General features: G+C 45.1%; 1 protein-coding gene and 1 long non-coding RNA gene across 5 annotated transcripts in view; one reads left to right on the forward strand and one right to left on the reverse strand.

Annotated features, from left to right (window-relative positions):
- Positions 1-899: 899 nt before the first annotated feature.
- On the reverse strand, positions 900-2,975 carry LOC134429187 (uncharacterized). Its single transcript, XR_010030543.1, has 3 exons — positions 2,771-2,975; positions 2,310-2,568; positions 900-1,661 (listed from the first exon to the last, which is right to left on the reverse strand). It is a non-coding gene; the product is annotated as an uncharacterized LOC134429187 (long non-coding RNA).
- Positions 2,976-6,228: 3,253 nt separating this feature from the next.
- Positions 6,229-15,812, forward strand: part of CTDSPL (CTD small phosphatase like) — an 87,927-nt gene continuing 78,343 nt past the window's right edge. Inside the window, exon 1 of one of the 4 annotated variants that reach the window (XM_063176125.1) lies at positions 6,229-6,714. In XM_063176125.1, coding sequence (XP_063032195.1) covers positions 6,639-6,714 — 76 coding nt within the window. In that variant the 5' untranslated portion in view covers positions 6,229-6,638. The remainder of the gene's footprint in view (positions 6,715-15,812) is intronic. The other 3 variants (XM_063175894.1, XM_063176050.1, XM_063175964.1) reach the window with 3 other exon arrangements.

The following is a 15,812-nucleotide window of genomic DNA, read 5'->3' on the forward strand; positions in this document are numbered from 1 at the left end:
TGAATGATTCCAAGGATGGGGCATCCACCAGGGATGGGGCATCACCACCTCTCTGTAGCATTAATATGGTCTAAGCCTGCAGATAAACAAATAGTTGCACTGCTTGAAGTTGCTGTTGCCTCCTAAATCATTGGGTTTTGGCCCTGTGCTATTGCTTCTGGAGTTTGAAAGATTCAAAGTAATCTCTGATCTGATCTAGCACAAATTATTTGGGGTAAAGAACTCAACCTGCTGCCTTCAGTCACCTGGGTTTGACAGAGGGAGAGCCTTGTTACAAATGTTCCTGTCAGCTGCATCCTGGCAGCAGCTCCCCTCCAGCTCCAAAAGGTAGGGGAGCACCTTAGGGCAGCAGGAGATGGTTTAAGCTTGACCAGATGAACTAAAAAATGCAATGAGCACATGAATGAGACTTTTCACCAGCCTCTGACAAGGCTGGAAGATGATTTGGTTGCTTGCCAAAAGAAAGAAAAGAAAAAGAAATAGCAGGCTGCCTTGCAAAGGTGTAGCATTTGCAGTTAGGTAGAACTGGATATGTCACTTGTAGGTCACTTGGTGATGAGCCCTCAGAGCCTTCCAGCTCTGGGTCACCAGCTGAATTCAACCCGGAACCAAAATTACAGCCAGGCATTTTAATTATATGTTGGCTTCCCTCTGGGTTGAACACTTTTCAGGCATCGTATCTCCTGGGGGTGTCTGACATCTGGCACAGCCAGGCTTCATTTTAGTTGGATTCCTTAATCAAAGCTTTTGGATTAGCAGTCTACAGAAATTTGGGATTAAACATAAATTGTTGATGTTAGTAAAAAACCCGTTCACCTTGTCTTGCGCACTAATTTAGCCCAAGGTAAGAAACTACATTTTCTATCATGTGCACAGTAAAAATCCCAGGAGAGTAAAAAAGTCACTAGAACTCATAATTTCCAGGGTTATTTTTTCCCTAAAAACCTTTATTTGGGAGAAAGAAGAAAGACAATTTCTGTTACAGTACTTGAAAGCCAGTTTCATGACTCTTTCTCAGATTGACAGTAATACTGATTCCACCCAAACAACTCAGCCTGAAAGAGACAACTCATAATGTTAAAGTTCAGGACAGTTACAGTTGACTGAAAAAGGGACTCAGAATGGAAATTGTTGTACAACTGCTACATTATGACTTGCTGCCAGATCTGGAGATAAAACTAAAAGCAGCCATTTCTTCTGATTGATTTGGTTCTCTCTTATCCTTCTGTGGAATGACAATAGTAACATCTAAATGACAGCACTGCTTGGAGTTTTCTCTTTTTTTTACCTCAGGAATAAATGCATTGTATTCAAAGGCACAAAATCCTCAGAATTCACAGCACTCAGTGAAACCAAAAGTGATCAAACAAGCACTAGTTTAATAAATTCTGATGTGCACATATATTCCAACAGGGAATATGCTGTGTTTTACTTGGGTAAAAGCAGAGTCCCAGCACACTTAAAGCTCAACTCTTTCCTCATCAGAATCTCTCCTGTCGTAGCAAACAGGTCGCTGTGAGGAAATCACAGCCACATCTTGAGTAGATTGAGTTAACTTTATGAATGCATCATAAAATGGGAACTTCATAACTTCCTATTGACACTGTTTTACTGTTGCAATTTACCATTCTAATGGCACTATTTAGGAAACAATGACTGAGCTGCAATGAGATAATTAAGGAATAATGTCCATTACTTCAAAGTATACAAAGCAGTAAACAGCTGCCAAAAGTGATTAATAGCTGAGGTGAAGTTAAGACATTTAATCAATCTAATAAAGCATTTATTGCAAGAATATAGCCGCTTACACTAAGTATGAGACATTTATCTTATTGATACCAACTGCAGTATTTTCCTTTCTTTAGGATGTAATATCACGAGACCTTGATTGTTCTCCCATTAAAGTCAAGGATAAAACTCCCATTGTGGGCCCAGGGTCAAGACTTCACAGAACTGATACCAATGAAAATAAATGCTTCCTTTTAATGTAGAACAGTTCTGCTAAAAACACCCCCCTCCCCCCCATTATAAAACATCCTGTGGCCTTGAGAGAGGGACACATTTTAGTAACAAGGACAAATGTCAGAAGTCATGATGAAAACCTGGATCCCCTATTAGCTGGTGCTGCAATTCCTTGCTAAGTATTGCTTTGTCTGTACCTCCACCTCTGATCTGTGACAGGGAGAGGAAACCATTCCCTTGTTCCATGGGATTATTTAGGATTTAGCTCATGTAGCACACAAAGAAACATGGACAGAAGATACTGTACACACTTCAGAGTGTTCCTACAGTAAAACCAGAAAGGATACAACGTGGATTGCTCTCGATTCTGTAACATCTCTCTCACAACTGGCACAGGACTGGGAGTGGTGGGGGTGGAGAGGCTGATCCCACAGCCAGGGGAAGGGACCTGTTTCTGAGGTTACAGCTGGGGTGAGAACAGCTGCATTTCCTCAGCTTCCATTCTGCTTCTCACTGCCCTGCAGGAGTATGGACTCTCTACAGCTCCTTGTGTGCTGCCAGTATCCTGCTTTTTGCATTCCACCTTAGGCTGGAGGGCTGAGGGGCCTTCATGGCAGCAGCAAAGGGAAAAACACAGTGAGAGACAGCCCCTCTGGCATATCCTCCCATCCTACTTCCCCCTTTTATATCACCACAAACAGCAATTCCCCCTCCAAACTGAACTAAATACTAAATTCCCGATGAAGATGAGCACACAGGGAGCTGTTGGACTGGAGTTTTACCACATGAGTTGCAGAAACAATCTTACCAGCATTAAAATCACACCGACCACATCGGCTGGAGGTGAACCTTGTATTTGTCAAGCCTTGCAAAACGTGCTTTTCATCAGACAAGATGTTTCTGTCTCCTCATCCCTGCATAGAAAAGAGGCATTGGAAGGCTTGTTCTTCCACCACACATTACAATTTCCCTTTCCCTGCACAGAAAAGGAATGTGTTCTTAGTGCTGGCTGACTCCTGAACCTGCTCTGAAACAATTCTTTTGTCTTAATGGTAGCAGGAAGCTTCTTTGGTTTTTACCCAAATATAAATATTGATACAGAAACTCATACCAGATAATAACAGAGGTATGAATTTATTGTTTCAGCAAAAGCTCCTATGCAAATGAACCCTCAGATAATTAAAAATGCCTGCAGTGCCTGGGCGGGTAAAAGATCAAGCACTTGCAGGGTTACAACACAAGCAGAGCTGTGATAAAGCTGCATAATAGCTCAGGAGCAGCAGCTGCCAGCCTTCACAGGCAGCAGGGCTAATTCCAGCAGCCAACATGTACCAACTCCTGCTCCTCTGTGCCCAATCCAGCCTGTGAGGGACTGCTTGGAGCTGCAAGGCTCTTGTCTGGAGGAGCCAAAGCCAAGGAGCAGGTTGGAACTTGCACAGCTGGATGCAATGCAAGCAGTGGCATCGCGCTCACTCCCCGTGCAAGGGTTTGTCATCAAGAGTAGGACAGGAAAACCTAAAATACGAGTCCCAGAAACCTGCAATACAGGTATCTCTGCTCTGCAGGGAGTGTTAGTTTTGGAGACAGAAAGCACAGGTAGATTTGGAATGACTTTTTCTACACTGAAAAAAAAAACAAAAAACAGCAGTGATTTGAAGGCTCGCAGCAAATTGTTTAAATCTGTTGACTGCAGGAACAAAACAAAGCCCCCGAGCTGTTAAGTCATTTTCTCCAGAAACTGGATGTGGCACTGCTGCAGAGCAGAAATTCCTCGAGGCTGGGCCCACAGTCTTCTTTCACAGTGAGGAAGAGCTGCAACAAAAACAGCTGCTTAAATTGCTGGAATTAAACAAAATGGTCATTTCTGCAATTCAGCTTGGCAGCTGAAAGGAACCACAGAATCCCAGAATGGCTGGGGTTGGAAGGGACCTTAAGGATCACCAAGTTCCAACCCCCTGCCATGGGCAGGGACTCCTTCCACTGTCCCAGGTTACTCCAAGCCCTGTCCAACCTGGCCTTGGACACTTCCAGGGATGGGGAGTCAATGCCATGGCTTTGTTACTGTTAGGGAAAACTGTTCATAGATAAATTTTTAAATATTTTGTTAATGTAAATTGTCACCGGTTTCCCCTTTAGTGCAAAAAGAAGATAACTGTAACCAATATTACTAAAATTCATGTGGCCTGGGTCTATGCTGGCTACAGAAGGATTTTCCCCATTTATTTAAATAATTATAAAATTATACCTATCTTTAGTGTAGCACGGTTACAACAGAGGCTTAAATATACATTAGTTTGATTTTTTTCTAGGAGGCACAGGAGGTTACAATTCTTTATTTATGTAAAAAACACCACCGTGCTTTTTTAAAGGTTTTCTCTTGGTTCTACACTCTGGCAGCCCCACAAAAGAGCCATTATTTGGGGTGGGTTTTCCCATGTACCTTCCCCAGTACTGGGCCCGAGGCCCTGGGTAATGGCAGGTACCAAGGAGGGTGGGAACAGGACAGGTACACCATAATTTATATCCTCATGCACCAGCAAACAGCAGCTCTGGGAATTCCTGGAGAACCAGACATGCCTTTTAGAAAAAAGACAAGAGGGTATTTGCTGTGAGAGAAGCAGCCAAGCCTGCCATCGGTACCTCTGCAGTACAAGGGGGACATGGAGCTCCTGGGGTGGGTCCAGCAGAGGCTACAAGGAAGATTAATGAGGAAAAGCTGAGGAAAAGCTGTTCAGCCTTGAGAGGATGCACTGAGGGGATCTCACCAATGTCTGTCAGCATCTGCAGGGAGGGCTCGGAGCAGGGCCCAGGCCCAGCAATGGCACCGGAGGAATGGGCAGGAATGATCCCAGGGAGTTCCCCTGAACATGAGGCAGAACTTTTTGTGCAGTGACCAAACCCTGAACAGATCATCCATAGAGGCTGTGGGGTCTCCCTCCATGGGGATATTCCAGAGCCATCCGGACACAATCCTGTGCTGTGTGCTCTGGGATGGCCCTGCTGGGGTCTTCTCTGCCGGAGCTGGGACATGGGACAAAGTGACCCACTGTGGTGACTTTCAAATTGAGTGATTCTGTGATCTGAGCTGCACGCTTGCTTCTGAAAAAGACACCTTACAGTCACCTGTAAAAATACTTCACACGTCTTCTAATAGATGGTTTATATCTGTTCATGAATCTATTAATATTAGGTCTAGAGACGGCCAAGAGAGCTGGGGAAGGGTCTGGAGCACCAGGAGGGGCTGAGGGAGCTGGAAAGGGGCTCCGCCTGGAGAAAAGGGGGATCAGAGGGGACCTTGCGGCTCCCCATAACTCCCTGAACTCCCTGACAGGAGGGAACAGCCACGGGAGTCAGGCTCTGCTCCCAGGGAACAGGGACAGCATGAGAAGGAACAGCCTCGCATTGTGCCAGGGGAGGTTTATGTTGGACATTGGGAACAAGTCCTTCACAGAAAAGTTGATTAAACATTAGGGACAGGACGCGGCAGTGAGGTGGTGGAATCACCGTCCCGGGAGGTGTTTGAGGAAATCCCGCACGTAGCACACAGTGGCTGACAGAGCAGCGCCGATCCCACAGCTCGAACCCGCCGATCCCACAGCTCTTTTCCCTCCCAAACAATTCCGCCGCCGTGATTTATTTTTTCCCGCGCAGCCCGAGGCGGGAAATGGCGGCCGGGCCGGGCCCGCCCCGCGCCCTCACGGCTGCCCGGCCCCACCCCCGCTGCAAGCCCGGCCCCGGCCCCACCCCCGCGGTGTTGTGCGCGCCGCCCGCCCCGCTCCGCCCGGCCCAGCCCAGCCCGGCCCGGCCCGGCCCCGCCCCGTTGTTTACCGCGCACCGCCGGGCGCTGCCGCTCCCGCCCCTCGCTCCGGACCCGGCGCGGGGCGGGCCGGGCGCGCTCACGGGCTCGGGGCGGCGGCGGCGGCAGCGGCGGCAGCGGCGGCGGGCGGGTTGTGGCGCAGCGCGGGGAGCGGCTCGGCCCCTTTCCCCTCCCTTCCTCCCCTCGCGCCGCGCTTCCCTCCTCGCCCGCGACCCGGGAACGGGGGGAGGAGGAGGGAGGAGGAGGAGGTGGAGGGGGCGGCCCGGCGTCGCTCCGCCGAGCGCTGCCCGCGGGAGGAAGGGGGGCGCGGGGATGAGATAAGCGCGGGGGCGGGCGGCGGGGGGGGGGAATGTAGGGGCGGCTCAGGTGGATGCGGGGGGCGGCGTGAGGCCGCGGGGGGAGGCGCGGAGCGGAGGGACGGGGGCTCTTCCCCCGCCTCGGGAGGCGGCGGGGGCTCGGGGGGCAGCGCTCGGCGGGCTTCCCGCAAGGGTGAATTGGATTAATTCGCTTTTTTTTAAAGGGGGGGGGAGGTTTGCGCTCCTTTCCCCCCCCCCCCTTCGCCGTGCAGAATTGGCGCCGGCAAGAGGCCGCTGTGGCATCGCGTTTGGCGTCCTTCCCACCCCCCTTCCCCTCGGTTTCGCTCCTGGAGGAGTTGCTTGTTGAGGTTTTGGTTGTTTTGGGTTTTTTTTTTTTTTTTTTCCGATAGTTTTTTTTTTTTTTTTTTTTTTTCAAATACGAACCTGCGTCTTGATTTTTTTTTTAAACAAACAAACAAACCCGCTCCCCCCCCAATAACCCCCTCCGCACACAAGCCTGCCTCTGAGAGGGAAATAGCCAGGTGGAATCTCACTCTGTTTCCATGGACAACCCGTCCATTATCACCCAGGTGACTAACCCCAAAGAGGAGGAGATCCTGTCCTGCACTCAGGATAAAGGTGAGCTGCTTTCTATCTTTCTCCGTGATTTTTTTTTTTCCTCCCCTTCTGTTTAAAAATGCACGTAGTAACAACTCGCATTCTTCAGTGGCCGTCTAATCCTCTCCAGGCTGCTGGGAATAGAGGAGGGTTTGTTGGGCTTGGGCTGGTTGTTGTTTTTTGGGTTTTTTTTTTTTCGTGGGATGAAGGTATTTGCGTGAAGGGTGTCTGAAACTGCTTGTTGGATACAGCTGAGAACTTGTTAAAAGTGTTTAAATACCGAATTTCATCAGTCATTTAAAAAAATACTCTTGTTCCTTGATGTTTGGGGAGGTAACTTCATAAGGTGGTCACTGTGCAGTTAGCACCCTGCTTGAGGGAAGGGATACCTGTTCTGGGTGTGTTGGAAGGTTTTGAAATATCCGCTGGAAAGATTTTAAATTCTTTTCCCCTCTCCTTGTTTATTGGTTTTTTTTAACCAGATTTCTTTCCTATATTCTTCCCTGCCTCCCCATTTGAGAATCTGTGCAGCTTTCGGGTTTGTTGGAGGTTACTTGTGCCTCTCAGAAAGAGACACAGGCTACTTGTTAAAGCAGGCTCTGTTTGACTCCTGGGATAAATAGTTGTTGCTTGCGTAAGGCATCGCACTTGGATTGGGTTTTACTCCCAAATGAGATGGATCCAGCCTGGCTGAAGGAGCTGCTTCCCTCCAAAGTCTGCTTGTTGTCGAGTGCCTTTAACCTTGTTTGCTTTCAGAGGCTTGGAGCAGTCTTGGGGCTGTAAGTGGTTGTGTTCTCGTGTCTGGTGGGTGAGAGGAGGGTTCAGGTTTTTGGGGCTTGTTCACGGCTTTGGGAAGTTACTTGGATGTCACTTTTATGCTTTGTAACAGGCAGTGCTGGTAAATGGGGGAGAAAGGGCAGAAATTAGAAGTAACGAGTTATATCTCCATGTTCCTTGGTAGGTACAGTCAGATCTGAGCAGTTGTCTGAAATGGTAGATTGCTAGCTTCCCCCCTGAAATTGGTGGATTTAGTGCCCAAAAGCTTGCATTTTTGTGTGGCTCATCTTGGAACTAGTGAGGGCTCCTATATTGTTGGAGAAGTTGTTCTCAGTTACTTCTGGCTGCCAGGCCATACATGAAATCTGTCTCTTGCTTCACCAGTGCTGACTGCAGAAATATGGAGGTAGATCAAAAAAAGAAAAGCCCAAACCATCAGGTTTGGGGGGCGTTTGAGCAAAAAATTACTTATTTTCAGCATAGGATTGTTTATGTAACTCTCTAATTCCTTTTGCTTGTGAGATGGTACTTCCACCACGAGGCCTGGTTTGGCTCAAGAGATTTTTGATGCTTTCCTCTGTTTTGGCAATGTGGAGGATGGGATACCTGCAGTAAATAAGGTGCTGTGCTCTGCCTACCACATCTCCTAAGACCTGTTTTTGGCTAGACACGTGTGATACTGTGCTCACATGCTGTGGTTTTAATGGCCTAGATTATTGTATGTAATGGAAGGGCTTTGTTAATATCTGCAGCAACTGCTTGAAATTTTAGTGCAAAAAAAAAAAAAAGCCAGTTGAGACAAGCAGAGGAAGATTTGACAGCTGGGAAGAAGAGTAGGCATCCACATCAAACAAGTGGCTCCAGAGTCCTCGGCAGAGCGAGTGAAAATATGCATCCAACTTGCATAACTCTGCAGTAACTTGCATAATGTGCATTGTGTTCTTGCTATTGGTTTGTCTTTGGCAGAAAATCGTGATGGTCTTCTTAGCAGAGAAGGAGCTTTTCAGCCTTGGGGTTGGCTGGGCTGGGGGAGAGGGGAAGGAGGGGACCCGGAGTTGGAGATGAGCAAACTCCAGCGTCATCTTCAAGCAGGAGGTGAATTACCATTTTTTTCAGCTTTTAGGGTGTGTGTTGTTTTTTTTTTTTAAACGTGTTTGGATTGACGATGAGCTCTGTGGAAAGACTTTCACGTCGCTCCAGAGCAACTTTTGCAGCAGGAGAACCGCGGCTCTGTCTGTCCTGGGCTCTGCAAGGAGAGCACTGCTTGCTCCAGCCTCTTCCCCTGCAGGTTTTCCCGGTGCTGGAGGTAGGAGCTTGTGGGAGCCCGTGGCTCTGCCTGCCTCCCTGGCGTGGCTGCCCATCCTCACCCAAATTTCTGTCAGATTTCAGAGCCTTTGGGTCGGGTGAGCTTCGAGAGAAAGAGCCTGGAGCGCAGAGAGGGAGCCCAGATAACTCAGCTGTGCTGCTGGTTCAGGGATTGGTACAAAATGGCTCACAAATGTGTTAAGGCACAATGAATTAACTCTCTGTTTCGTGAAATCCAGAGTCAGCTGAGGAGAATTCTGGAGTTTTGTGATAAGGTGAAATACAGCAGTGCTGTGCTGTGTGAGGCAAGGCTGTTCAGTTTCATGAAAAGCTGTTGTTTTTTTTTTTTTTTTCCCCCTCTGAGTTTAGCATTTGGCTGCAGAAGGAAATTCCAGGGTACTAAGTGGCATGTGCTGGCTTGGGGAATCAGGGTTTTCTTGGGGTTGTTGAGACCTTGTGTTGGTGTTTCTCGTGGAAGAAAAATCATTTATTTTCTTGTTGTTCAGCTGGAGAGAGGCAGTTCCAGAGTAACTGAGCAGCTGCTAAATAATGCATGTGTATACCTTCAAGGTTTTGATTTTTTCCCAAGATTTTTTTTTAAGCTTTTAATCAGATGTGAGACCAGCATTTAGCCTAATTTATTTATTTTAAATGTATTTGTGTTTTAAAAGGAATTCTATGTGCAGTATAGGCTTTTGCCAGATTTCTCCTGTGGGAGGGAGTGAGGTTGGCAAGAAACTGAGCTGCCTCTCTGGTCCTGGGGCAGTTGTGTTTTTAGGTAAATAATGTGTTTTACAAATGCTCAGGCTTTTTCTTGCTAGTCCAGGTGTATTAAAAACAGCCTTTTGAGATGGGTGAAACTGTGGCAACTTAAGGGAGGTCTTTTAAACACTAAGAAGGATCTGTTAACATTCATTTTTTAAGAAATAGCAAAAAAATTTTGAAGGTGGAAAAAACCAGGTCTTGGTATGTGAACCATTCCCTAATATGTTGCCACATGGTGGTGCACTGGATTTAGTTGTCTGTCAAGATGAAAGCTGAGCATGGAAGGTTTGCTACAATCGTATTTTGTTATTATTATTATTGTAATGTTCTCAAATGCCTGTGGTGTTGGTGCTGCTGGAGGAGTTTGGTCCCTATTTGTGTTGTTAAATTAGTTCTGGGAAATAGAAACTTAGATTTTCTCAACTGGAAGTGATTCATAGGTGCCTGGAAATTCTTTGGACACTAAATTCACAGAGAATTCAATTCTCTGTTAGTTTTTTAAGTAACAGAAATAGGAGTTCTTTGCAGAATATTATGCTGTGGTCATCTGGCACTTCTGGAAATTGGGAACATTAACAAACTTGAAGCTAAAATGGAGACCTAAGTATGTGAAAAGAAGTTTGTTTTTTTTTTTTAACCAGGGTAAATGTGAGAAACTAAGAAAAATATAAATAAAAAATATGAAGAAAAAGTGAAAGTGTTGATCTCTATAAATCAGCACAGATAAAATCAATTGGTTATTTTAAAATTTGTATTAATTGATATTACTCACCTCTGATGTAAAATCTGTATGGTTAAATGTATAGAAAACTGAGCAGTGCTGCTCTGAGTGTCACAGTGAGAGTGTGGTCATGGATGGGCAACAGGCATTCAGTCCAAAGAAATAAATTTCCCTTTTTTTTACCTGCCTGCATTAATTTCATCCTCATAAATGATGCAAATTCTTGGCTGTTTCCAGGTGCCAAGTTCAATAGTGGTAAAAAACCAGTCCAGTCCTTCAGGTGCCTCCTTCAGGCTGTGGTGTTTTGTTTTCTCTCTTCAGCTCCATCTTTCCTGACTTCTCTAAAATTTTCCTGTCAGCTGAGTGTCTGTTTTCAGTTATTTAGAGTAACAGAATGTTTTAGTGTCCCTACAGATGTCAATTGTCTTCTGCAATAAATTGTATGCAAAAGGTTCACAATGGAACCTGAACCATTAGAGTTTTTTTTAAAATCACAGTGTGAATGAGTCTCTGGGGATGTTTTCACAAACTTTTTTACCTTCTTTTCTTTCAAATAGATTTGGAAAAAACCAGCAATGAGAGCAATACTCATTATAATTTTAAATAAAGAGTTCTGAAGATCTCAAGTTAAAAGCCAAAATAAATGTCTTTGTGTCTTCAATGAAAAAACCATTTTGAATATAGCTGAAAATATTTTGAATGTACTTTTTTGCCATTACATCACCCGGATTCAGAGTACTCAAACACTTGAACATATGTTAATGATCCTGAGACATTGTCTCAACAGATTTTTATAATATTGACTTCAGAATTTTAACACTAAAGTAGTATTTAAAGGGGAGAAGAAAGAAAAAAAAAAAAAAAGATTTGGAAACCACTCCAGCAATCCACTGGAATGTGAATTGCTTGCAGAGGGTAAAATTTTAAATCATTAACTAATGACATAGCTGTTATATGAGAGCAGAGTAGCCATACAGTGGGTTTTATGTTCCAGGGAGTCTGTAGTAACCTGTAGTAACCCAAGGTTTGATTTAGGGTCCCAGTTAACAGGCAGAAGTGCACTGGCAGGTGGGAATGATAATTTACCTAAATATCAAATATTCACTTTATAACCTGCAGTGTGATCACTTCTTCCCAGTGCTTGTTGTCACCTGAAATTCATACTGGATTCAATGTGGTGATTTAACTAAAGTGTTCAGAAGTTTAACATGCCTTTAAAAAAAAATTAAAAAAAAAAAGAAACTCAACAAAGTTGACCTACATTTTGTTAATTCAGTATTCAGAAATGCAAATAGCATTTTCTGACATAATCAGTAAAATGCAGTGTGATCGATGCCACGTTCAGCTCTCAGAGTTGAAGCTGAACATTCCAAATGAGCCTCTGGATAACAGCTCCATTTGTGCTTCTGTGAGGGGATAAAAACTGAAATGCTGAGAAGGCAAAAGGCCAAGAGAAATGAAACTGCCTGGCTTGGGCATTGTTGTGAAGGACTTTCCTGTTGCCCTCGTGGATAGGTTGGACTGTGGGAAGCTTATTTTCCCTTCATGGAATGCTTGATTTATGAGCTTGACTGTCCTTTAAAAGTTACCATTCTGGCATGAGAATGGTTGCAAATCAGATCTATCCCATAATTTTTATGTATATGCCAAATCTTAGTTCTTCTCTCTGTAAGGAAGTGCACTTTTGAATTTTGAATTGTTGGCAATGACCACCATGGTTGGGGCTCAGTATTACAATTCCAATTAAAAATCCAATTTTGAGCAATCCTGCCTATGGAAATGATAACTTTAGGGTTTGAATTTATCCATTTCTCATGCCCAGCCAACAGAGAATTAGACAATTTGAAGTTTTTCTGTCAACAAGAGCTAACATTTTCTTTAAAAAAAAAATAGGAAAAGCAAAGACAAGTGTAATTATCTCCATTCTTGCTTAGGTTTTGCCCGCTGTGTGAATCAGTGAGGGAAAATGTGGCTCATCCCTCTTTCTCCTCCCTGCCTGGGGGATGTATCTGGCTGGGAGGGCAGGGCAGTGTGGATGTGTGTAGGACCAGGAGGGAGCAGAGAGGAGCCCGGGTGCTCCAGCCTGTTTGGGGGATGGAGCAGGGACTGCAGTCCTGCCCTTGGAGCCTCTGCAGCCCAAAGAGCCTGGTGGGGACACAGGGAGGAATTTTGGTGTTTGGGGTGGGCTCCCAGCCTGCCCTGACCACTCCTGATGGAGTCTGAGGGTCTCTGCCCACACACTTTGTGTGTCCCCTTACCCCAGCTCAGAATTATTTCCAGAAAGGGACGGAATCTTCCAAGCTGGAACAGGAGAAGGGCTGATACAACTGCAACAGCCAGGCCTGTTTATAAAGATCACATCTGGATTGCTGGTGAGGATTGCAAACCATCCCGTGCTTCTCAGCAGTGGAAACCTGGCTGGAAAAATCTCTCAGCAACATCTCCTAGGGCTCCATGAGTTGGTTCTAGTGGATGTTCCTGATCTAAACTCTGTTTCCACTCCTGATGGAGTCTGAGGGTCTCTGCCCACACACTTTGTGTGTCCCCTTATCCCAGCTCAGAATTATTTCCAGAAAGGGACGGAATCTTCCAAGCTGAAACAGGAGAAGGGCTGATACAACTGCAACAGCCAGGCCTGTTTAGATGTTTATAAAGATCACATCTGGATTGCTGGTGAGGGTTACAAACCATCCCATGCTTCTCAGCAGTGGAAACCTGGCTGGAAAAAAATCTCTCAGCAACATCTCCCAGGGCTCCATGAGTTGGTTCTAGTGGATGTTCCTGATCTAAACTCTTGTTTTCAGTGCTCAGCTCAAGCATCTCACTGGGTTTGGATGATTTGCTGAATTCCCAGAGCAAAGAAGCCTTTCGTGCTTTAATGTCACCACAGACACTTCCAAGAGTTTCATGCTGGAAATGTTAATCATCTATAAATTCTGGTTTTGCTGGAGTTTGAGGAGAGCTTGCTTTATTTTTGCTTAGAGAGGTTGAGCCATGAAACGGACATGGATGGGATGGATATGGAAAGCATAAGTAGCATCTAAATAGATCTGAGTGAGAATATCTTCCATGTGCTCTGCTGTGGTATAATTTTGGCCTTTTTTTTTTTGTATTTCTGGAATGTTTGCTGTAAAACAAGAAAAAAAAAAGTCTTAAGAGTCTTATACAGTTCAGTCCTTTCAGTGCCAGCTGCTACTGTGTAACACAGATACAAGCAGTAAAAATATCAACTTTACCCAAATGAGCAGAGAAAGTCCTGTTCTAAAGCTTGTGGGCTTTATTCAGCCTGTTATCAAAATGATCACTTGCAAAGTGCCACTTATTGTTTTCTTTGTACAAGATAATAAAGTATGATTTGTAAAAAGAAGAACCCAATTATTACAAGTGATTGGCTGCACTAGAAATGAGAATTCTATTATCTAGAAAATTTCTGGTGAGTTAAAGCTGAATAAATACATGATAGACTTGGATTCTAAGGTTGTTGGGGGTTGAAATAGGATTTTTTTCCTTTATTTATGTTTTCAAGAAGCTGTTAGTCTCTTCTGAATGTTTATTAATATATGTAAAGCCTGACAGATGGGGAAAATAAGACTCTGCAGGACCTATTTTGTACAGAGGAGCAGCCCCAAATAATGGATGCCTGATCAAAATCTAACGTGTATATAACTTTTCAAATGTTTCTAAAATATCAGAACAGGTTTGTAGGAGGCAAATATTTCCTGAACCTCAGCCTGCAGTTACAGTTTGCATATTGATGATATTGTTTAAAGCCAAGTCCTCTGTGCTGAGTAGCTGGCCAGCTGTTTGCTGCCACTGTTGCAAAGCTTATTTTGCTGGTAGCAAGGGAAATATTGATTTTTATTCGCTGCCCTGCTCTCCCCACCCCCGCAGCTCTCTCTGCTTCCTGCCTTGTCCTCCAGCATTCCCAGCGGAATTGGCAGTAAAAAGAATCTTGCTGTTTCCTGGCCTGCTGTAATCAGCAGTAAAATTTGAAACTTTCTTGTTTATTTGATGATTTGCAAAGCTTGGCTGTTCCCTTGGTGTGTGGGACTCCTCCCTTGGTCTCTGGGAGCCAGAGGGAGGGATGTGCTTCCAGCTCTTGAGGGTGAATTCCTGCCTTTGGGAACACTTTGGGGGAGATAAATCAGTTTCCATCCTCATAATCACATAAAGAAATTGTGCCACAGAGCTGCTCTTACAGTGGACACGTGTCGGAAAATTCAGGTGTGAGTTTTTTTTGAAGCAATGTTAGTAAAGAGTTTTTATAAAAGATACAAATTTTCGACAAAGTCATTCTGAGCATGCATTTAACAATTGGCAGACAGTGCTGCTTTATTTCTGTCCACAAAAGCTGTCTTGTATTTTCATGCCTGAATATTTACATACCTGCATTGGTTCCCCATGAGTGCACGTCCGTGTGGTTACCAGGGATCCGATTCCAGGAGGGCTCTCACAGGATCTCAGGAGGCTTTGGCTTGGAGGGAACCTTAAAACTCCAACAGTGCCACCCCTGCCCTGGGCAGGGACACCTCCCACTGTCCCAGGGTGCTCCCAGCCCTGTCCAGCCTGGCCTTGGGGGCTGCCAGGGATCCAGGGGCAGCCACAGCTGCTCTGGGCATCCCCACCCTCACAGGGAAGAATTTCTCCCTAATATCCCACCTAACCCTGCCCTCTGGCAGTTGGAAGCAATTCTCCTTTTTCCTGTCATTGTTCCTTGTCCTCAGTCCCTCTCCAGCTCTCTTGGAGCCCTTTAAGGCACTGGAGGGGGCTCTGAGATCTTCCAGAACCTTCTCTTCTCCAGATGAACCCCCCCAACCCTCTGTTTGTTGTGAGGGTGTTCACAGGGGTTCTTGGATGAGGGCAGAGATGAGGATCTGACTCCATGTTTCAGAAGGCTGATTTATTATTTTATGATATATATTACATTAAAACTATACTAAAAGAATAGAAGAAAGGGTTTCATCAGAAGGCTGGCTAAGAATAGAATAGCAAAGAATGATAACAAAGGCTTGTGGCTTGGACTCTCTGTCTGAGCCAGCTGGGCTGTGATTGGCCATTAATTAGAAACAACCACATGAGACCAATCCCAGATGCACCTGTTGCATTCCACAGCAGCAGATAATCAATGTTTACATTTTGTTCCTGAGGCCTTACAGCTTCTCAGGAGGAAAAATCCTAAGGACAGGATTTTCCATAAAAGATGTCTGTGACAATTTGTCTCCATACCAGAGGTTCTCCAGCTCTCAGAGGTTTTTTTTTGTGGCCTCCTGGTGTTTTCTGCAGCAGGTCCAGCTCAGCGAAGCTCAGAATGGTGGGTGTAGATTTTAAACTTGGTTTGCAGTGTGAGGTTTGCCAGTTTTCCCCTAGTGATTGTCATATAGAGGAGAGGTCAATAGTGACACATTCCTAGAAAATATTTAATCATTTATATCCTTGTTTCAGCCAAGCACAAAGAAAGGTCTGACATTTATCACCTGGAGAGAAGGGTACAATTGTAAAGTATCTCATTGCGCCTTCACAAAACCCTTACAAATTTTTACAAATGGGCTTA

The sequence above is a fragment of the Melospiza melodia genome, chromosome 1, assembly GCF_035770615.1.
Source record: "Melospiza melodia melodia isolate bMelMel2 chromosome 1, bMelMel2.pri, whole genome shotgun sequence".
Taxonomy (NCBI): Eukaryota; Metazoa; Chordata; class Aves; order Passeriformes; family Passerellidae; genus Melospiza; species Melospiza melodia.